We start from the raw sequence: 25,393 nt of genomic DNA, 5'->3' as shown, positions 1-25,393 counted from the left end.
GAATATGAATTATTTTGTTTAAACTCAGAAAAGCTATAACACAGGCATTCAAAAGAGATTTTGCACGAATATTGCTAGCAGACAATAAGGTATGCGATGTTGTAATGTAGATTGCCACAAAAAGCTATACAGCGTCTTGAAATCCTTAATAATTACATGCAAAACATCTACCTAAACATTTTCTATGTATGATGCCGACTTGTTACAAGACGTAATTAAGGTATACGTATTTAAGTTGAATAATGTTTTGTTATGTTATCATTATATAATTATGACAATATCAAAACATCATTGCATATCTATGCTTATTTTAGACGAAAACAACTATTGTCCGTCAAATTTGTAAAGGCTAGACCAATGTTATAGATTGAATGTATATAAGAACATACGAATTCTCAAGGGAAAGCATTTAAACTAAATACACGAAATACACAATGAATAAAAAGAGATTTACCTGGGTCCAAACAAAGTTACCATACAAGGAGAAAAATGATAGCGCCAATACTTAAGAGATAACAAAATTAATTAACCTTCAAAATAATGAATGAATGCCTTTGTTTGAATTACATTGTATGTAAGTTGTAAGTTGTTATAAGTTACTTTTCGTTAACAATGATAATATAAAACTTTTTAAATGGATACTTGTCCGATTTCCATCATTATTTTGCCATTTTGTTGATTTTTTAATGTAAATTGCTGACCTTAAAAAATAATAGCAAAAGAAAAAAATATTAAATGACTTGCTACTTGATCAGAGATAGGACAACAACTGCAAATAAAGATAAGATTGATATAGGTACTCATAAGCTACACTTAAACTAAAAATCAAGCTAAGAGTGTGTACTTAAGATAACGTTACTTATTTAACAACGAGTGGCAATTTAACGCCTACGTCATTATATCAGAATCATTTGTCTTCGTAACTAGGAATATAAACCTAGTTGTCAAATTTAAAGATGTTTTCGTTATTGCGACACTTCCTTATTCTAAAACCATTCCTGATGTAGTTGATTAGAGAAATATAGTTGTTCTGTATTTTGCAGAAGTCGAAGACTTTAATATCACAGATTAGTAAACTGCTTTTCATTGCCCCTAACAATATATGCAAACAATTTTAGTAAAATTGCTGATTTTATAATCATGAACATAATTAAAATATCACCAAGGTAAAGTTGAAAGGATAGTGTTGGCTATTGCAACCCCCCAAAAAACATTAAGATTGCCTTCTTTTTATATTTTGCATGGTTACAGTTTGCATGCATATATACAGATATTTACTAAGAGCGTTATTGACGTTAATAAATATGGAACACTTAATGTTAGACTTAAGCATGATTCCCTTATTTCTAAAACAATGATTGACACATTTAATCCTTGTACCTGATAAAGTTGTTTACATAATTTGTTTTATTCGTCAACAAATTGATCAAAACTTTATTTTATTCTAACATTTACCACTGTAAAATCACTCCTGTTGAAACGTGAATAGGGAGATAAAGCTGTGTGGTTTTTTTTTGGTTTAAAATACCTTATAATAAACTTTTTTATTTCTAAGTGAGTGATCTAATGATCGACTGGTAAAGGCTGATGATTTTCAGTCATGCCGTGCATCTGTTAATATGACAATTTGATATTGAATGACAAGCATTTGAGTCCGAGTAATAAGGCATCTTATAGAAGAAAGTCGGCCCTACTCACGTGTTTTCTCGTGCTTGAACTTCTGGCGCAGGGGCATCCTCGGTTTTCATCTACCAATAGAACTTAGTCGTTTGCATTGTTTCTGTTTTTAATGTCATTTATATTATAGACCGAAATATTTTTAACCTCTTAATCGGTTCGAAACATATATCTATGAATGAATAGTAAGTATTTCATAGTTTTAAACCTTTGTTATCCTGTTCCACTGATTCAAGTTGTTTTAATATCATAAACTCATTCAAGTGCTACAAAACAATGTAAATATGTCAATTGTAATCCAAAGTCCTGGTGGCCGAAATAAATGCATTATCTAAGTGGTTGACTTGTACAAGGAAATGTACTTTTGTATTTTGAATAGTACAAATGAAAGAAAAAAATTGTTATCAAACAACGGACAAACTGTAACTGATAACGATGGTAATGCAACACCAGAAGTGATATGAAGATTTTCAAAAACTTGACAGGAAGTGCAGATGAAATTAGACAAATCGCATATAACGCACATTAAGGTAAATAAAAAAATATTTTCTAAAATATAATTGATTGTTGTTTATACACGCACATGTGATTTCATCTTGGCCCGTCGAGCTCGAACCAGTGCGGTAACCCTTGGCTAGATTACTAGAACAAAGGCCAAATGAAACCTTCCGATTGATAATATTACAATATTGATTTTTTGAAATATATTTCTGCAGTTTATTTTGAAACATTTGTCAATTTATTTGCTGAATGGTTATTTGAGAAACAATATTGAAGGTAAACTAAATTAAACCGGGAACGAATTAAAATTTTGTTGTTTGAACAATCGCCTTTAAAATTTGCATTCGAACATAACATTCATACTTAATGACCGGGTATTCAAAAATAACTTGTCCTGCCGACAAACCCAACTTTTTAGCATGATAATTACTTAGGAGTAAAATGTTCATATTTAGTACCGATGTCTTTCATTTTTCAAAATAAATTAGAGATGATTGATCCCATTTAAGCAAACAAACCACCAACGAATCAGGTACCGACTTCTAAAGAAATATAAAGTTTAAAAGTCGTATTAAAAGTCGTATTAAAAAATAAAGAATGTGTGACACAACGGGACGTCTAGGACAACATTTGGAACTGACTTCTTCTGCCATTTGTTTTCCATTTATTATTCAAAGTCAACAAAAGCTGCTCTTTTTCTAAAGCTGCACTTTTTCATCTTTACCTAACTTGAGTGCATCAATGGAAGTGAAACGCAGTTATATGTTATCTTCATAAAGCATGTCATAGTCATGTAACTTTACAACAACGTTTGTAGGAACTGTTCAAACTGCTAAATATGATCATATATTATGAAAACACTTAGTAATAAACAGATATTGCTTATGTTATTCAATGAGTAACCGCTTTAAACTGTGTTAATGGTAGATGTTTGCGTTTTACAGAGATTAGTACCTTTGCTTTAGAATAAAGGTTCTAACCGTTTCTATTTTATGTTTGTTTTGCTTTTGCAAACTACAGCCTGTTTGTTCTCTACACCATATTCAATACAATGAACAACTTCACAAATGATCATGCAGAATACGGAATGGAAAAATATTTGTAAGTGTAATGTGTTCTATTTGAAACAACTTGGAATCTAGCTGAAATAATATCACGTCATATGTGTGAATCATACGGTTTTTGCTTGCTTCAGAAAGAATCAGCGTTTAAATATGATAATTAAATTATCAACGTACCGGATCCTGTTATTAGACATCTTGAGAAAAGGAGATAGAAGATTGATTAGGAATAGCAATATGAAACCAATTGTATGATATGATATTGTAGATGTATCAAATTGATATACATTTAAGACCTGTGTCGAAAGTAACACTGTAAAACGACAGAAACATTCAATCAAGGGCTTTTTCGGTTTTCAACTTATTTGAAATACAGTAACAAAAACAAAACAATCTAACATGATTGATTTGTTTTATTCATTGCGTTATTTATTTGATTTAAGATTAAAGAGATATTTGAACTTTAAATTGATTTTATGGCAAAAATAATAGTTAATCATCTAAGAGTGTCTATATACAATATGTGAAAATTGCCAATGACGAGGACAATGCAGCCCGGCTCACGCTAAACATACAAAAGAAGACGTTCATGACGTAGCAAAATAAATAAAACAAAATGTAAAAAATTCTCACAAGTGCCCTAGATGTCTTCAACATGTTACTACAACCAAACCTGACATGTGGAGATGAAGTGAGAAAGAAAGCGATCAGATTCTTGTTCTACTCTGTGTTTTGTTTTCTTATCTGGTTTTATGGGAAAAATGGGAGCTAAACAGGCAATGTTAATGAAAAAGTTGTTTATATTTATATTTACTAATTATTACATACATAATTTTTACATAATTGTCGCCGTACATTCTGATACATTAAGTGATAATTTACAGTTAAATTTAAACAAAATTAGAAAAAATTGTTAAAACATCTAAAAAGTAGCCATTATTTGTCTCAAAGACCTCAAATTACACATTATGTCACTTAAACATAATTTAACGTGTTGCTTTTCAGTAAATACGTAATTTCTCCTTAAAAGATAAATGGTTTAATTTGATAGACAGGTTGTAAAATTGTTTAAGGTATTTATTGTGTCCAAGACTAAACAATATTGGCCTTTCAGAAAGAACACCTTATATAATAATAAGAGATGAATTTTCCTCCGATAATTGTTAAAAATGTATTCATATTTTTTGCGCGACAGGGAAGGGTGGGGTTGGATGTTCAGTTTTAATTTATATGACTCTTGAAACCGCATAAAATTCTAAACTAAATATGTCACGATTACAAATGTAATCATGTTTTATAACATTTCCGAAAATATCAATGTAATTAATGAAACCTGGCTAATATATATATATTTAAAGCTTAACAACGACGTTGGTTGGAGCTCGGCACCAGAGATCATTATTTATCGTTTTGTGGAGCGGATCCGTTCTCCAATGGTAACATTAAACTTTTTTTATGAATGTTTATCTCACCATGCCAACTTCCCTTGCCATCGCAATCTTTTGTAGGAACTAAAGACATGTGTTAGATGATTTTCTCTTATCTTACCTTCACCATTTAACCTTCATATCTTTCAGACCTCGCGCTTTTCATGAGTTTTTCTTACAATATGATAAATACAGGAGCATGACGTTAACACGTCTACGAATTATGAGTTACACATAACACCAGTATGTAGCGTTTAAAATATGTTGAAAGCCATAAATTATATCATTGATAAACATAATGTTAACGAAACATGGCTTGCAACTATTCACTTTGACAAGGAAAGATGATCTTCGTGATTGACTGGCCAAATAGAAGATTTCAGTGATTTCAAATTCATGACAAGTGAAGTGTTATCGGAATCAGCAACTCACTTACTTTCTTCCTGATTTTATCCAAATGCTCAATGATGTTGAAATAAATTGTCCAGTCTGTGAACACAGACCAACTAAACGAGATACAAATTATGACCTGAAGTGCTCATTATTTTGAAGTAACTCTATTGTAATTAATCAATTAAGAGTTGTTGAAGGGTGGCCAATCTTAATTCGGTGTGTATCTCCTGAACAGGTCCAACTCTACATCTGAAGTGTTTATACTCTATATATTATTAACGTCATACAGAATGGTAACGTATAATTTTACGTTTCTAAATACGTTAAGCCTATATTCCAGTTCACAAAATCATTTTAATATGTAAAATATCCATCAAGGCAGTACTGTGAACAAACCATTTCAATTTTCAAAAACTTTTCAAAAAGGACAACAGTTGCATTTGTTTTGTAGATGAAATTATTTATATATATCTGTACATTTTATATTTAAGAGTGAAGAATATTATACAACTATAGACGTATGTTTAGGGTTATATAAGTCAACTTTTTACCTGCGACAAGTTATATTTGCCGAGGACGATACTCATTACATCGTATATCTCTGGCTATAAAAGATATATGGTATATCGTTGAAACGAATATCATGCCGTAATAAAACACTTGGATCTACAAGTCTTTGAATGATATCTGTATGGTGGTGTCAACACAAATCAGCCAATGAGAACGGCTTTTTTATAAGCAGCATACAATTATACTATAAAATATTAAGACACAGTTCCTAATTCTTTCAGCGACAGGCGAACAATTTCTTGACGTGTTCAAAAATAATTAATTCAGAGTGCTATAAGATACCATTTCAAATTTCTTAAGACACTATTTCGATTTGCAGGGATTAATATTTGCAATTATATATATGAATGCGTCTTTTATCATTATTAAGTACAGTTCTATATATGTCAGCAAATAATTTTGAAGTATAGATGTAAAAAAAGGAAAATAACAACTCAAATTTTTCTTCACCATTTAATTCCTTTCTGATTAAATAATAAATGTGTCTAATAGTAAAACACAATAAAGAAAAAAGACGCAGAAAGCAAAACTTAAACGTTGTCTTATAAAAGTTTAATTATAAAACGTGATAATGATGTTAAAAGTCCGTTCAAAGATTGACAGAAGATGAAAGGAGATGAACGTGTGTAAGGAAAATACATTTGTTGTTTACTCCTTCATATCATATAATGTACATGTAATTGTGTATAAAAGTCGTGATATATGAAGGTTTCAGTAAATCAGAAGTGCCTTTAAGACAAAAAATAAGCGGTTCTTTGTGCCTTCAAATGCTTATATTATGTTATTTATTATCATATAAAAATGCGTCTATGCCAATTCAAGATATGAGATATAAACAGAGATGTCTAAGGTGAAGCGCATGTTTTCGGTACTTGTTAGTATGGTATGGTAAAAGCAAAGTTTAATAAATGGGGTAATGTTTCATAAGAAATGATTGACAAAAGTGTCTGCCCTTGACAGTAAACAAGTTTATCAAGTTCAAGTAAATACATGTATATGTGACAACAATATAAAAACATAACAAACATAAAAGGAAGATAATTGAGCAAAACTGAGCAAAAATGGCATAAGCTGTTTTAATAAAATAATTTTAATTCTGATAGTGAACCAGTTTTCCAATTTTAATGTGATTTTTTAATGTTTTTGAGAAATTGACCAAGAGCAAACAATCTAAGTCAAAATGGAACATACCTTTAAGATTATTTTCCCTTCTGATATGGCTTCACATTGATAAGGAACAAGTATACTAAGTTTGAAATGAATATAGTGAATTGTTTCCTAGAAAATGGAATTTAACTGATTACTTATAATATGTCTCAGTGTGAAATGGAATACGCTGCAAAAGGTATCCACTTAAAAAGATATAGGTCATAAACAAAAAGGCTAATGCGGTGAAAAATGCGTTAGGCATGACACTATATACACTTTTATTTAAAAATAACGAAGAGCGTAAATGACATAAAATTATGTATTAGTCAAACAAACCACAAAACTATCTAACGGCGCCTCAAAAAGAAAGCAAATGGTTAAAAAAAGAAAAGAAAAAAATCCAAAGCAAAACGTATATTGTTTTTTTTATTTCAAAGTCCATAAAATGTCAAGCGAGCTTGTAAATAGTAGTATATGTAGCTCGTAGTCCAGTCTCATAGATACAGTCGATCGATACGAAGACTTCCTTCACTATAGGTGTAATGATCGTAGATCTAGGGATAGGCACATCAATAATATCATCGCTGATATAATTTATATCGAGAATATCTGTATACCCTTTTCTCGTACCTATTGTTAGGCTGAATGTAAACGGGACATCATCTATAGCATCAAAGACGTTAGCCCAGCTCAAATGTAGTTGCTCACCTTGTCTTGTAAATTTCGCTGTAAGACCTAGGAATAGAAAAAACATAAAACACACATTGCCTTTGGATTAAGTATTAATATATTAGGTTGAAATATTTTTTTTTACCTTTTTAATGAAGTTTCGTTTGATACATGATATAACAGTACTCGTGTTATTCGTAATAAATAGAAATAGCGCTATTATTTAGTTTCGCAAGAATTAGCTGATCTAAAAAAAAACGATATTTACAATAAAGTTACCTGTTAATCTTGGAGGATGGTTCACAACAAAAAGCGAAGCATTCACAGAGTCACTAATAAGCGACCCTGTGTTTATAGCTCTGACTTCTGTCATGACTTCCCCACTTCTTAAATCAATATTTGCTATCTTAACCATGTCCTTCTTAGTTGTATCCCATTCCTTAAGAACAGTGTGTTCATTTTGGTATACTCGGTATTCATAATGCGCTATACGAGACAGGTCTGTAAATCCACTCCATTTTAACTGGAGGCATGAGTTATTTGATTGCACTGGCAAACTTGATCCAATGCGTGCCACATCTCCATCACCTTCCTTATTCAGTGGTATAAACGCCAATTCAGCACCAAATGTGTCGGATGCATGCAGTGAAACAACAAGTGAGCCTGTCACATTTTCAGTTGATAGACCAACGTTATTAAAACATTTTAGATTTAGGAAAACATTTTGACCATGCAAGAGAATGAGTCCATTCGATTCACACGAAGTTTCAGATTGTGCAATCCAGTATGCATTAATATCCTGTGTATGTGGTCTATGACCTGAAATGTATATATATTGCACTGAAATAGTTTTGCCTCTGTGCCATAACGAAGACAGTGTGATAAACAACGAATGTTTAGAAAAATATTAGAATCAATCAGGTTACATGTGGTGGATATGCATATTCTACGTTTTCTTTGTTCGTTGATTACTCACAAAGAAATAGATTACAATTTCATACATAATAATAATGATAAATAATAATTATGTTTACATCAGAAAAATAGTGTTTGAAAAAAAATACTGAAAGATAATTTAGATGAACACCTATTGAGCAATAGCAGATGCTTATTCCACTTTCGTCATCAACTACATCCCATGATGCTTGTACAATTGTTGTAGTGTCAACAATACCCGATACATTTTCTTCTACATATCGCAGGTTCCCAGACAGATGTTCAACAACAGGTCTTGTATGGTCAATGGAAAGAGGCTTTGACTGGAATACTGTCCTTAGTCCTGCCTTATTCTCAACAATGGCTGTGACATAAACATTGGTTCTGTGTTGAACGTTGGTTTGTATCAGATGGTTATGATTTAGATGATGCACCCGTGAAAGTGATTTAACCTGAAAACCTCCAGGTGTGGTTCCTGCTCCTATTTGAATCTATGGTAAATATGCCAATGATAATAACATACAAAGGCCAGCATTAAAATTATAATTGTTTCCCCTCCTATCATCCATGCCTGTTTTGGTAGGTTAGGTAGGTAGGTTAAATATTTCTCAAAATCCTATCTTACTTAATATATATATATATCATATTTATAGGAATATCAAAACTTGGGAATGCTTAGCATCTATTAATAGTTTATGTAAAACCAAAGGATAAGCGTATTAAGAAAGCGAAGAATTGAAATTGATGTAAATATGTTATTTTTACTGATCCGCCCTACTACTTTATGTATTTTGTTTTGTTTGGTAATAAGATTATTTGGTGATAAATAATTTTGTGGACAGGTTGCGGGAGGGGAAACAAACCCTATTTTGTTTTAGACCTCACGTGCGGTAGAATTTCCATTTAATTTACTAAATGAAAAGATTCAAAACAGCTCCCCTATATTTAGCATGTGTATTTCAGTTCAACAATGTAGTAAATAAAATATAAACTATGCAACAATTATCGTCAATCTATTTAATACTGTAACCCAACGAATATTCGCGACCAATTAATATTCGCTTTATTCGCGGATGGCCACGAAGCGCGAATATTTGTTTGCGCGAATAAGTCCGCACGATTTCGCGAATAAATTGGAGAGAAATTTTTATTTTAGACGTTGTTCATGCAAAGCTACTTGACCGGATATATTCGAATTTTACGGGTACCTGTTAGGAAGTAATGAATTGTTATGAATATTGCCATAAAGCAATAAAAACACAAACTAAGTAAACTACTACTATTTTATAAATATCAAAAGAACTCTATGTCAATAAAGCAATCAAAATAAACATCCACATTTTAATACAGTCTATGAAATACTAGTAGGCCTATTGTCAATCACGTTCCGTATAGGGTACTATACGGAGCATGTGTCAGTTTTAAGTTTCTTCATATTTACACTTCTGTACTAAGTATATGCATACAAAGTGCAGTAATTTGCCTTTTGTCCTCAATTCCAGTGACCTCGACCTGTTTGGAACCTATAAAATAAATGTTTGAATAAATCGTTTGACAAAAGAGGGAAAACTATCGAGCATCACAAAAGGCTATTGTTTTTTGGATCCTATTAAATAATTGTTTGAGTGAATTGTTAAGACAAAGGTGGTATAAACCTATCGAGCATCACAAAAGGTATCATAATTACAAACAGTGAAATAAAAGATAGTTTCATACTAGTATTGAATTTTAACCGTCAAACTTAACAGCTTGTATAGCTCAGTTGGTTAGATTGCGAACTCATATAACATAATTTTCTCGGCGTGGGTTCGATCCCTGATTGGAGAAGGTATTTTTTTATGACACGCTTAAATTGAATTTCTTAAAGACTTTTCTAGATAAACTGTTTATTTTCTATCAACCACCCTTTTAACGACATGTTTAGAAATGAAGACGAACGATCACAATACAATATAAGTACATAAGGTCCTTTGACTACTTGTCTGATCATCGACACTTTAGTACAGCTAACATAACTTGCAATTTAATCTAAAGGCTAGCGTATTGTTAATCCCATTTAAGACACCAATAATGACCTCAATTATTGAAGATTAATAGTCGGCTAATGGATTTTACGGCCCCATCGGACTTTCCAATCCGCGAATTTTTTTTTTCGGAAATCAAGAAAACGCGGAAATTAATATTCGCGAATACGTCCGACCTCGGCAAAACGCGAAAATTTGTATTCGCGAATATAAATTGGGTTACAGTACTTCATTAAAATATTTCATGACGTATTTCTAAATGTTTTTATTTAATATATACAAAATACCATCTTTAATCATAATTAAAGAATCCAAACACAAGTAAAATTATCAAATATATTGTTATGTATCTCGATAAGGAAATAATTCATCGATATCTGCATATAAATTAAGGTTATGAAAATTTATAATTGCAAAATTTAAAACAAACTTGCACACACCTTACTAATAGGACTTTCTTTATCTCTTACAAGCACCCGTACTGCAACTAGTGATCTTGAAGTCTGCGTGAGTGTAATCGCTCCAGTACTGCTTTCAAAATCCTTTATGCATTTATATAGCGTCATGTTCAAAGCAAAGTTATTGTGATATGAATTTAAATTTTCAATCGAAATTGTTTGAGATCCAGAAGTCAAAGCAAAGAATGTATGCTCGAAAAGTAGTGTCTGATTATGATATTTCATGAGTGGAAGCAGCGTGTGGATCTGACCTAAATGAAGTACAAGCTTTGCTTCATCACTTTTACCTAATAACACATAGCCAGTGATTTTATATAATGTGCCCAAGGAAGCATTGAAATGTAAGTTTATTGCCTTCTCATTGACGTCTGTCATTTTTGATACATGCTTGATATTAGTATATGCCTGACATGTGAATGCAGTTGGAGGAGTAGTATCAATCTTTATACCATTTGATACAGCAATCAGGCTTTGATGTCCAACGTTATCTACAGATTTAACAAATCCGTAGTACTTTTGCCCATGTTTGAGCTCTAAATTTCTGAAAATATGTTTTGTACCAAGTCCAATGTTTGTAAAAATAATTCCTTTTTTAATGGTTGGCGTATCGCTAATTGCTGAATAATAATTTCGTATTCCAGAAACCTTGTCTTGAAACCCATGCCAAGATAAGCCAATGGTTGAAGTTGAGGACTGGTATGGTGCGTTTCTATGCTTAGGAGTGTTGTTGACCAGACCACTGATCGGGTCGTCCATGTCAACGATGAAACCATCTGATACAGCAGACGTGTGCAACCCTACGTTGTTATAAGCTGTGATTGTGAAGAAATACTTAGTTCCGTGTGACAGAGACAGATTTCTGAAGGTGAAACTAGAGATCAAACCCACATCTTGCCGTTGAATAATATCGTCACCTTAAAAAAATCATGCAATAATATGGATAAATACAACATGCACATTCCAATCACTCCGTACAAATCTTTTTATGATAATTATAAAACTGAAGATGAGAACATTTAAAATATATTCAACAAGTGCAAAAATCACACGAAATAGCTTCTTACATACATACTATCTATATATATAATGAAATATTGATGAATTAAACAAAAGTAAAGAAGATCATACCAGAGGGATACGTCCCCATTGCTAGGAAGTAATTTACGATGAATCCTTGCTGTTCTGAGAAAACTCCATTCCAACACACTGTTATTGTATCCATCCAATCTATTATATCGAAATCCATGTTGCATAATTCATTGGAATCCAAAACTGTGTGACCTCGTTTCAAAGATGGAGGCGAATGATCTATTAGTATAGGAGCCGAATGAAACGTGGCATATCTATCACTTGAAAGCCAAGCCCTAACATAAATTACATATTTTTCGCGTGCTATTAGAGACCTATTTACTGGTAAGCAATGCACAACTTGTGACTGCAATCCTACATCATTCCATGGAATTTCGTTCTTCAAATCAAATATCCCGTCCCCATAAGGTTGGTGCTGTAAACCAATACTCCATTCAAAACGTGAAATTTCCGTATTGTTGCTTTTACCATCGCCTACTTTCCAACTTCCGGAGAGACAAGCAGAGGACGTTGAGATATTAGGTGAGTTTTCATAAAGTCCATTGAAAACATGAATGTTAGGAACATCCTGATCTACCAACGGGGTGGGTACTTCAAGGCAAGTCGAGTTTGACTGTACCTCGACACATGGTCTGCCAACAACTGCACACGTACAATCCTTATTACAATACTGTATATCACAGGAGTGTTTTTCAAGTTCAAGAGTACCTTTCTGGTTTAAAACATCAGCTATGGAAGAACTGGATAATACTGATACTGAAACTCGTGCCAATGAACTGTTAAGTCCTACAGAGTTTTCTGCCCATATTGTTAAATACAATTTATCGTCTCTTACCAACTCGTCAGTTGTAAGAAATGAAAACATATGCTCAGTTTTACTATCAGACGCATCAACATTAACGGTTGCCACACCATTTGTTATCTCATTTCCGCTATATGTTTTACTTATTGTGATAAAATATCTCCCAATTCCAGATTCCTGGTCATGAAAACCGTACCATGAAAGTGTTATATTAGACTTCCACGTAGTCAATGATCCATTCAAGTTTTCCCAAACCATTGGTGGTTTGAAACCACCGAGATGCGGGGGTGTCGAGTCGATAATAAGATCATTGCTACTTTCGGAAATACAAAGACCAGCCAGGTTACAGCTTGTCACGGTAACGAAATACGTATCCCCATTATGAAGCCATGACATACCGTCCAAATTTATTGTAAGATTGTTTTCGGCTCCGAGCTGTATATTTTCTACAGGAGTGTGACCTTCATGGTGCGTAACAAGAGAAACATAATGACGAACAATCGGACTTTCATCGTCAAGAAATTCCCACCTTATATGTAAAATAGATCTATCCCATTGACCAATTTTCCCATCGATGTTATTTTTCGCAACCATAAAATATGGTCTTATGGAAACAAATGGGGATGTTCCATCAACAAAGAAGCCGTCAGATGATTTTGTTACATTGAGTAAAAGTTTATTAAAAGCAGTAACGGTTGCAAATACGGGTGTTTTTGATGGAAGACTAATTCCCGTTTTGATTATATTAGACTGCAATAAACAGTTTGTGCGTTCTGAAATATCACATGTACCTGGTCTCGTTCCAATGCACATTTCGTAGTGATCGATGCTAGATTCTGGGTCTTCAAACCCCGCCCATTTCACGTGTACTGATGACCTGTGAAAACATAAAAAATAATGCATTTAAATGCTTTCATAACTTACTTTAACTGGAGACATTAAATGAAATGTTAATTATCTATAAGTACCTGTTGTAGCCCTTTTATAATTAAGCTTAATTTATTACTTACGTATGTGACTGATATTTCTTGTGAAGCACGTCTGAACCAATCTGCACAGAGCCTGGTGTAGGTGGTGAAGTGTCCAGAGTAATACCGTCAGATGAACGAGTTATACAAAGACCTGCGTCGTTACATGCCTCTACTGTGGTAAAGTATTTTTCGCCAATAGAAAATTCTCTATGCCACGTAGTAACTTAATAAAAAGCAAATGAATGTAAAATCAACATTATACAGTAACAGTGATGTTAAATATATGTTGTTTTAGTTAAGATTCAGAGAGTTTCTTCAAAATGAACATTATATATAGTGTTTTAAATCAGTTTATTTAAGCACCAATCTGGCTTCATGTAGATGTGTCATTGTTAATTACATATTATAATGAACTAAATGAAATCTTACATTCCAGAAGTCCAACATTCACATACGGCTCAACGTTTTCTAAAAATGGTTTGGTCCCAAGAGCTGCTCTATAAAAGACTATTCCACTATGTGGATCGCTAAACCCATCCCAGTGCACGTTTATTTCCGTAATATCAGACTGATAATCTTCCTCTTTCTATGACAAAAACCATAGCATATCAATGTATTATACAATGAAATGTGATATTAAAACTATTAGTAATTTATGTGATTAAATAAAAATACATGCATTAAAAATGGAAAAGAAATTAGGAAATCATGCATTTTAATGAATATCATAATTACCCGACTTCCTTTTTTGCCTTCAAAAACATGACCGCCATTTGGGGGTGAAGTGTCGGCTATAGTCCGTAAATATGTGAATTCCGATGATAATCCAGCTCTATTAATAGCCTAAGGAGAAAATGAAGCAAATTTAAATTATGTATGTTAACATACATAAGCAATCTATAATGATTCGGTCTTTGGTAAATGTTTTGAATGTTATTTAAACTTTGCCATTCGTATTGCATTGTTTTTTATTTTGATAGATTATGGTAATTTGCATTAGTATTTAGCACTACTGTTTATATGCTGGCAAACATATACAAGAAAAAAATGACTATCATATGTTTACCTTTGATGCTATATAGTACGTATGACCGTCTTTTATGTCGTGGTCTGGAATATTTATGATTATATCGCTTTCGTAGAAGACACCTGATGGCAATATATCCGTAAATAAAGGCTGAGTGCCGACACCAATTTCAAAATGATCGATACCACTTTCGTCATCTTTGAAATCAAATAAATGAGCTATTATCTGCGTATCTTTAAGATAATAGGAACTGTCTTGGACTTGTCCAGTTGTTGATAGTTCCAGCTTACCGCACAAAGGTGGTGATGTATCAACAATGAGTTCATTGGAAGATGTTGATGCTGCGTTTCCAGTGTGGTCTCTTGCTGTGCAAATAACACCAAATTGCTTGTTAATTTATGTTTGCAAATGGCACTAGTCTATAGATATTACACTTTATAAAGCGAAAATTTATCTGAAAAATTTTTGCTTTTGAATTCGAAATGTCTCTAGAAATAATACCCATAACGAAACGACTATTTATTACGTTTAAGGCAATTCTCTTTTTTTTCACCTGAAAAAATTAATGATTAATAATCTATGATTATACTAAATAGTTATTGATATTGATAATATTGAACATTGAAATGTTATTTTAACAAACCTGTTACAGTTATGAATATCGATGATCCATCAGACAAAGTCAAATTATTGATAACATCTCTTGTCTTATAACCAACATTTGTAAACCGTTTGATATCATCCGCGAGCGGGCGACTTCCTAGAATATATTACACACAACTTTGTGTTAAACAGAGTTGGAGCAAAGGTGTCTGTAGTGTTACATTAAATGATTTTAAATGACAAAACAAATAAAGCTGATATTAATTTGATAATCTGATACTGACAATCATTTTAGGTACATATCAGTTATTGAATAATTTTGAGAATTGAACCCACTTGTCTGTAATTATAATATTATAAATCATGTTTGGAAACTAAAATATGATAAAATAATCTGCCTAGTTATACCTATTCCATAGCTGTATGCTGCTATATTGCCAGGATATCCAAGTTTTGTCGCATCTATGTTATCTTCAAATTTATCCCAGGAAATTTCTACGTTATCAAGGCTAGTAAGGAAACCATTTTTGTTTTTTATTTCAACTTTTCCAGCTACTGGGGAAATACTATCAAGAACAAAGCCGTTGCTACATGTTTTTATTTCATCTAAGACTTCTGTATAAACCTCTCTGATAACTGATGTTGTGCTAGAGTAAGCGCATATGTAGTGAATGGTATTTGGCTTTGTAAATGTATTCTCAAATGATACATAGCCGGTATTTGTTACTTTTGAAACAATACACTCTTTACTTAGTTCACACGACAATGGAATGCGATTGTCTTCCATCAAAAACCATGTGATATTCCGCTCGGCAGCATACAAAATCACACCAACAACTTCTGTTTCCGATGTTCCAAAGTCCAATTCGTTGTCATGAAGAAGTGTATATAGGCTTCCAATATTTGAGCTATGGAGTATTTTTAAAAGAAGACTAGTAGAGTATAATAGTGTGTACAGCATTCTAGTAAAATTGTTAGAAAATGTTGATAAATATTTGATTTGAATTCCTTAATATACTTATAGTGAGCACGAAGAAACGGCCGGAATATCTTTCTTTCAAAACGAACAGTGAGGTCATGTGTACTAAGATCTTTGTGGAAGTTTTAATCAATGCTTATACATGTAGTTTAATGTTTTATAAATTCTGTCGAAGAGCTTGCTTTGAGATTTTGCCTTTATTGTATGTTTTACAAAACATCATATTACATCTTCTCTTACCTCAAGAACAGTCTTCCAGGCTTTCGAGTTTGAGTCAAAATCATAAATGGCAGACGCCATATAAGTTCCATTTGTTATGCATTCGATGTAATGACAGAGGATAGCTTCTTTTCCTGCCATGTCGAAAGCACGGATACAACTGAACTTCGTTGAGTGGAGATGCACAGGTAAATCAATAAATGAATTGACCTAATTAATAAAAAAAATATACAAATATAACATTAGAAGGATACATACTCTTTGCGAATTCAAAAGTAAAACAAGTAGAGCAATCAATAAAATTTAACTGCAACTTCGAATTATTCGTGTGTGATTGTTTCAATATAAAGTACCTACTGACCTGATACAAATTTCTGTTGTTGGCTTTTATTGTTTGCCACTGTGTCAGAATCATATTTCCCTTATTGTCAGCAGAAACAGCCCACTGGTAAAAAAGTATCGAGTTGTCACTTTGAAAAGCATTCCACTTCAAATCTATCTTTGCACGAGGGTCATCAGCTTCTTTTAAAAGACTGGACACAAGTATTTTGCCAGGTTTTGGTACCCCACTTACGCTAAAATCTTTAGAAAATACCGGATCGAGACACGTAACGTTTGTACATTGTTTAACAGCAAGTTTGTAATACTTGTTCAGTTCTAAATCAATATTCAGAAACTTGTGAGTTTGTCGATATAAAACTGATTCATATTGCATGAATGGTACAACAGATATATTTCTGGTTGTCTTTGGTACTCTGACTAAAGCGATTTGAAATACCAATCCATAAGTCACACGATCGTCATAAAACCAATGTGCCGTGACGACGTTTCTATTAGTTAAATATTTTGTATCGGGACAATTATGAATAAGTAGTTCTATTTCTTGATTTGTTGATCCGGGGGCAAAATTAAAGTAAATAACAGGGTATTCACTGAACGATACGAAATATAATGCATTATTGCCTGTGTCGTTTTCAATTATACCATCATTAGTGACAAGTGAAGCAACTGAGCTGTTGACAAAAGAGAGTTTATATCGATTGCCTACTTGAGCTGGAAATGTCACTTGATTATTTACTATTGTAGAATTGATATGTTCTGATTGTATTAAATTAACAGTTGAGCATTCCTCTCCAAGATAAACATTTAACGAGTCTAATAGTTTACTTTCATTTAAAACGACGATTCCATTTGATGACGAGACTGTCAAACCACCAGTACAAGACGCCTTAATAAGTGCATAGTAGGTTTGTTGAAATTTAATTTTGGGCGATTTGATACAGTGATAATTGGTTGAGCGGTTGCGGGTGCTAAAAGGAACAACATTGTCTGTCAAGTTATAAGATCCAATTCCTATTTCGATTTTAACTGACTCATGATGTTTAAAACCGTCCCATTTTAGACATAATGTATGTGCTGTAAAGTGCGCATTAACATCAAATGTATGTGACTTATGTTCCGGATCGGCGTCAAATACAATCCCGTGACCCGGAGGGTAGATTGAAGGTATCTGAAATGCATCTGTGGAAACAGTGATGAAATGGCCAGCTTTGTTGTATACGTGCATATTTATGAAAAAGTATAAACCGAGATCATTATCTTGCTTTTGTAGTCTTTTGATAGGATATCTGAAACAACCACCACTATATCCGTAACATGGCGCAGACGTTCCAAGGCCCCACTGTAACAATGGTGTTACTTTGATGTCGTCATGTCCTGTGATGTATTAAAGATTACACATGATTAAATAGTGAAAATTTAGTGAATATAATTACGCATAAGTAATGTTAAACTATGCTATGATTCTAAATGAATAGAATAAATATGAATGATTATATCAAACGAATGTATAATAAAGATATAACAACGTAGCCAAATAAATACGGTAAATACGTATCATGTTCAGTATTTGTGTAGTAAATATTGAGAATAACAATCATTTTATCAAACTGACAGAATTCTGTTTGAATATATTATATAAGTTAGAATTACCTATTTCAAAATAGATAGAATCGATTTTCTCATCTTGTTCGAGGTCATAGAATGTTTTATTTTCCCAACCAACAACGATAAATCCCTCTTCGATGTTAACTTTTGGAACTTCTTTACAAATCGGAGGCGTTTCATCTATCAAGATAGGACCTAAAATTGAAACACCTTCTCGACCAGCTTTGTTTACAACTTTCAAAAAGACAAAGAATAGTTCATCCGATCCAATTCCTTCATGAATATATTTAAACGTATTCCGTTTCGAGGTTGACTTAAATGCAGCAATGCTCGGTGCATGCAACTCAGTAGGGTCAGTTCCTATGCCTACGAAAACATCATCAATTTGGCTTCCATCCTCTTTAATTTCCCAATCCAGTTTTATATAGTTATTTGGTAGGTAAATAATCGAGGCGTTCTGGTACCAGGTTTTTGATTCACACATGAATTGCGAAACATCTGAATCTTTTTCTTGTATGTTTAGAGTTGGAAGAGCTGACGCGAGAGGATGCAGCTGACGATAGTTTTTACACACGTCGTTGCAATTTGATACGTTGCGAAGCTTTATTTTTGCTAACGATGAATGGAAAAGCCATGCTCGTCCGTCATGACAAACTAAAGTTTCGGACCACGATGCATGTTCCAATGTAAGATTTTTTATAGAAGGTGGTGAAAGATCTCGAGTTATTCCATCAGAACATACTGCCTTTGATGGGTCCATTGCATTGTTTAAGGCAATGATAGATACATACCGTTTGCCCGTAAAGTTTGCAGGAATACGAGTAGACGTCTCAGTGTATGGGACCTTTGTAACGAAGTCCATGCAAGGTATATTGTTGAAATCGTAAAGTTCTTTACTGCTCAAACAGCGAGATGCAACTCCTATTCTGTATTCTTTTATTCCACTTTCATGATCAATAAAACCATGCCAATGGGTTAAAAAGTTATCGTCACTTGTATAATCAATGTCTTTAGCATTCATAGGTCCTGCAAAATATTAATATATCTGAAATTGTTTTGCTTATTGATAAATAGAATTTGTTGGAAAATTTATTTAACTATTTATTTCGTCTATAGTTACATTTTTCGTATCTTTTGGAAATATTTATTCCAGTTTTTATTTATTTTTGTTAGGCTACATCTGTTTTGTATTAACCAGCAAACATAATAAAAAATACCGATAAAGCTTATTTCCTAGGTCAATGATATGTAAGTTGTTATTCATATTAAGCATGGAACGGAAATACATCGTGGTAGTTGAAGGTGGTATAATTTGCTCTATAGATATAGACAAGGCAATGTAAATATTCTTATGCAAGGCATAAGATTTATGGACCAAGATATTAAGAAAATGTTGCTTTAGTTGAGGAGGAAAAAATGAAAAAAAGTCCATATTGTAAAAAAATATTGTAAAAAAAATTAAGAAAAATAAAATAAGCTTTTCTTATTTGTCACAACTTTGCAGCTTAGATTCTGATATAGTTTTTTCTAGTTTTAATTTTGAAGTCTATAGTAAAGACAAAATATTGATGTAAGACAGCCCTCAGAAACCTGAACCCACTTCCACGAATGTTATCACAGACAAAATCTTCGCTCAGATCTAAGATATGTCAAATCTCATTAACTTAGATTAAGATTTGTCTAGTTTTGTCTCGGGTAAAATATCCCCGTGAAAAAAGTCCCTTACGATTAAGGAATTTTCTCGGATATACTTTGACAAATATTTCGTTTCATGTAATGTCTTAGTGAATCGTCATCACGGAAAGTGTTGAGAGATCCGCCAATTTTTTTTAAGTAAGCATCACTTTGACATATCTAAGGTTTAGAATCGCCTCGTGTTGAGAAAGCAAGGTCTAAGTAGATAATGGGCGACAACTATGCATGAATAATATTACAAACATTTGCGCTCAGTACATGGTGACTGTAGAAAAATGATTACCTTCAAATAGTACGCCAACCTCAGGTGGGGAATCATCGACCAATATATCCACGTGCTCTATGTTAAACAAGTGTGCATTGTTAGTAACTTTTAAAGTAAAGTAGTAATTTCTGTTGTGATTTCCAATATGTTTATCGATGGTAACAAGCTTGTTTAATGGTACAGTATAGTTAAAAATCTCACATTGTCCGACATCCGGACAGTAACAATTTTCAGCATTCTGTGGGCAGGCGTTCTGTAAATAAAAAGATTATCGACTTGGATCACATTTTAGAATTTCTGTTATACGCAAAATATTTTTGAAGTCAAGAATAATTTGCCTTTCTGACTCAAAAAAAGCTAAATTGTATTGACCCGATGTAATGATATAACTTGATCTAACTCGTTATTAACTAATAAAGATAGAGGTTTTAATTTACCAAAACTTGATTTGATTTCTATATTTGAATTTGAATCATAGTACTTTTATTTCTAATTCTCAAAATGTACTTGGATTTTATACATGTTTGAGCTCATTTAAATATTAAAATAATTCATAGAAAAAGTTTGTTATTTCGTTTATATGTTATATGAAACCTAAGTAATTTCTAGAATTTTACTAACATTAAACTAAGCATAATCTTGATTCGATATGAAATATATTGATATACTTAAGTCATTTTTTTCTAAATTATTTTAAATAAGTTGCCAAGGTTTATTGATTCTTACTTCTTTCAGAGATCCTACACTTAAAGATCCTGAAGATAGTTCTGTAATGGTATTACCAAAGACCCACTCTATTTGTCGTACGCCGCTGTGTGGATAAAGAGCTTCAAAATGCAACTGCATCTTTGACAAATCTGTCATGTGGTGGACAAAGAGGACATTGTAACCATCCTTAACGAGGCAAATATTGTTTATATGAGGTACGGATCGGTCAATATGAACTGTTCTGTTTTCAATAAAAGTGTTATTAGCAATATCAATAGAACGGATAAATATTGTATAAGTTTGACCGTCTTTCACTTTTAAGTCCTTGCAAAAAGTTTGGCTTTGGAAATTTTGCACTTTGATTTCTGTAGAAGGGGAACCATCATTTAAAGTCCAGGAAACCATAGTCTGTATAATGCCATACACGTTTGGAGTACCAGAAACTGGAAGTATACCATCTTTTTGTTCATAAATGCCAGAAACTAATCCATGAGGTTCCGGTGCAATGGGGTTCAGCAAAGGGTTGTCGAAGTAGAATTGATTAAAAATGATCTTTCCAATTAAGACATATGTCATGATGATGAGTCTGCCATTTATAATTGGTTTGTATCGAAGCTGATGTAAAATAAAATGGTTTATCGTCCCGCGTTTCAATAAAAGACGAATTGTCATACAAGATGAATCGTCGTGCTTGTTTTACATTATCAGCCACATCTTTAACTTCCAAAGTCACGCAGTATAATCTAGGCTTTTCAGAGGCCAATTTTAGCGGTATTCTTTTCTCTTTGAAATCAACTTTCTTTGTATAAACATTTGATAGGTAATTAACCTTTAAGTTGTTTGTTGATACAGTAACCTCGTTTACCGTTATTTGATAACTTTCAATGGAAGATGCTTGGTTCGATTTTCCACCAGATGGAACCGGGTCAAACCAACCAATAAAATCTAAGTCGATATCTGTAGATCGCGTCACACGGCTTTCAAATTGAATTGGATCGTAACTGCAATTCCCCTGTTCTTGGCAGTGCATTGCAGGTGTGATATCATATCTGTAGCAAAGCTCACGAGTGTTCCTGACTTTTCGATAAGGTACTGCATCCGAAATTGTGTGTGTGGTCATATCTTTGCTCTTTAGGTAACCACCTGCATCCACGCGGAACTAGTTAGTTTAGTTTAAACATATTTTATTCCTTTCAATTTTTTACAATATGTACAATGCAAATATATAGAAAGAAAAATATATAAATACATTTTGAAAGAAAAAGGGTTGGACCACAAGTTCAAATAACATTAGTAAATCGGTCCGTCCCTAGTACGAATATAAAAAAGTATTGATACTATAGATTACATTGAAATGGCATTGAGAAATATAACAAAGTACATGTATTTTAGGAACAAGAAATGTTAGATCATTTGCTGAGAGAGAGAGAGAGAGAGAGAGAGAGAGAGAGAGAGAGAGAGAGAGGATGTACTTTTGACAGTCGCAATTTATTTTTTTAAGAGTAAAAATCTTCAGCATTAAGCAGATTTTATCGGAAACGTTCCGTATGCTTAATATATCTTTGAACTTCTAAAAATATTAATGAATTGTCTTCTTCGGAATAGGTAATCTTACCAAAAAGAAGAGTACACGTATTTAATGGATGAAAAATGCGAGTAGCATTAAAAAGTTGAATACGTTGTGATGTATACCGTCTGCAATTGAAAAAGAAATGTTCAGCATCTTCGAAAGCATAACCGCATTCACAAGATGCATTTTCTCTTAAATGATTTATAAATAAATCAGCATTTAAATTGCTACATTTGTTACGAATTTGAGCATGTAGAACCGAATGTAGACGATCCCCGATACAGAAAAAATTAGGAACTGTCGGATGTTTGTATTTCTGTTTAAGTTTGCATTTAAATATATTAAGGAGGATGAATTTCTTATGTCGGTATCCAAGTTATTCCATAATGACGTTGCTGATGGAATAAATGAGTTTGTAAAAATTTGAGTACGACGTGCTACAGTTGTATAATTATCTCTGTTTCTTAAGACATAAGGTACATTATTAGAAACGGTATCTGGAAAAACGTTTAATAAATAATCCGGTAAGGTACCCTGTTTAGCTTTATACACTGTAACGAGTTTTTGAATAGTTCGTCTGTCAGACAATGATACCCAACCGATTTCATTAAGCAAACGCTCAATAGAAACAGACCTTGTTAGACCGGTGACGATACGTGCCGCTTCATATTGAAGTTTCTCAAGAGAGTGTTTCTCTTAATCCGCGCATCCATCCCAGACAATTGACGCATATTCTAAGATTGGTATCATGTAGGAAATGTATATTTGATTTAAAGTTTTCCGTTTAAGTTTGTATTTTAATGCTCTCATAGATCCTAGAACTTTGGAAGCAGACATTAATATATTGTTTATGTGGTCATGCCATTTACCATCAGTACTAAAAGTGACACCTAAGTGTTTGTGACTGTTAACATAATCAAGAGAAACATTATCAAAGTAGAGAGATGGCTTATCGTCAGATCCAAGTGTGAAAAATAACGCTTCTGTTTTGTTAGGATTAAAGTTAACTAGCCAACGTTTCGACCATTCCGTAATTTTATTTAAGTCTTCATTAAGGGTACGTTTCATAAAAGCAATATCAGAACTGGAAACTGCGAGAGAGCTATCATCTGCAAAAGTCTTGTTACACTGATTAGATTATCGGCAATGTCATTGACATAAATTAAAAATAATAAGGGGCCAAGGACAGAGCCTTGGGGGACCCCAGCAGTGATATGTTTACTTTCAGAATAGGAGGAACCAACAAAGACCTTTTGATTTCGATTACTTAGATAATTATTAACCCATTTTAGAATGTGACCATTAATTCCGTATTGTTTTAATTTGAATATAAGTCCTTCGTGCCATACTCTATCGAAGGCTTTTGAAATGTCACAAAAAACCATACATGTTGGGATTTTATTATCAAAAGAATAACAAATTTGATGGTAGATGTCAAGTAATTGATACACAGTCGAATGCCCTGGCAAAAATCCAGACTGATTTTCGTAAATTAATTTATTTGCGTGTAAATGGTTATAAATGTGTTTAAACATAACTCTTTCCATAATTTTTCCAGTACAACTAATTAATGAAATCGGTCTATAGTTCGAAGGGATATTTTTATTACCCTTTTTAAAAAGCGGCATGACAACAGCTGATTTCCAAGGGGCCGGATATATACTTTCAGATAGTGAACGGTTAAATAGAATACAAAGAGGCTTACAAATAGAGGCCTTACATTCTTTTAGCATACGATGACTTACTTCATCTGGGCCTGATGACTTATTAATTACAAGGGACGATAATATATCAATAATTTCCATTTCAAGAATTTGAAAAGATTGTAAAACTTCATTCGTTTTAGTACTAAAGTTTGGAAGACTTGCATTAGCGGCGTCAATTGTTGATATAGAAACAAAATAATCATTCAAACAATTAGCTTTTTCAGTATCGGAAGAATAGATAACATCATTTCCATTAATTTCAATATTTAAGGGGGGTATAATTTCACAATTTTTATTTTCTTTCACAAGCTGTTTGACTGTTTTCCAATATGAACGGGGGTTGTTTTCACTACTGTCACTTAATGAGTATTCTAAGTCATTATAGTATTTTTGTTTTGCGTGTGTTTTAAGATTATTTACTTTATTTCGAAGTTGTTTATATTTAACCCAATCGGTAATTTCTCCGGATTGGACAGCTTTTGCTTTTTGACGATCTCTTTTACGGGAAGTAAGACGAATAATAGAATCGTACCAGGGTCTGTCATTTGGTCTGATAGTTATGTAATTAGAAGGGATACACTGTTTCGCAAGCTCCAGAAATTTTATATTAAAGTTTTCGGTTGCTTCATCGAGAGTATTAGAGTAAAGAAATGACCAGTCTGTTGTTAGTATTAAATCGTTAAGTTTCTCAAAATCAGCGCGATTGTAATACCACACAAGTCTTTTGTAAGGTACTGATTGGGGTAATTTAAATTTGATATAAATATAAGTGCCAAAATGATCACTGATATTCCTCGGTGTCTTAAAAATACCCGAATGTAAAATTAAATTCTGGTCTGAGATAGCAATTGGATCAATAAGAGTTGACGAGTTGTCTGCGACTCGTGTCGGTTCCGTAATAACATTATACATATTATTCAAAATTAATATATCGCGAAGTTTATGGT

The 25,393-nt window shown here is 32.8% G+C and overlaps 1 protein-coding gene across 1 annotated transcript in view; it reads right to left on the bottom strand.

Annotated features, from left to right (window-relative positions):
• LOC132733351 (uncharacterized) overlaps positions 1-21,746 on the bottom strand; it is a 176,372-nt gene extending 154,626 nt beyond the window's left edge. The window contains exons 1-4 of the mRNA XM_060719992.1: positions 21,189-21,746; positions 20,481-20,715; positions 18,548-19,528; positions 16,917-18,271 (exon numbers count right to left, since the gene is read on the bottom strand). Coding sequence (XP_060575975.1) covers positions 16,917-18,271; positions 18,548-19,528; positions 20,481-20,715; positions 21,189-21,746 — 3,129 coding nt within the window. The remainder of the gene's footprint in view (positions 1-16,916; positions 18,272-18,547; positions 19,529-20,480; positions 20,716-21,188) is intronic.
• Positions 21,747-25,393: the final 3,647 nt, after the last annotated feature.

The sequence above is a fragment of the Ruditapes philippinarum genome, unplaced genomic scaffold, assembly GCF_026571515.1.
Source record: "Ruditapes philippinarum isolate M1 unplaced genomic scaffold, ASM2657151v2 ctg940_1_1_1_1, whole genome shotgun sequence".
NCBI lineage: Eukaryota > Metazoa > Mollusca > Bivalvia > Venerida > Veneridae > Ruditapes > Ruditapes philippinarum.
This window is presented reverse-complemented; position numbering and strand designations above follow the sequence as displayed.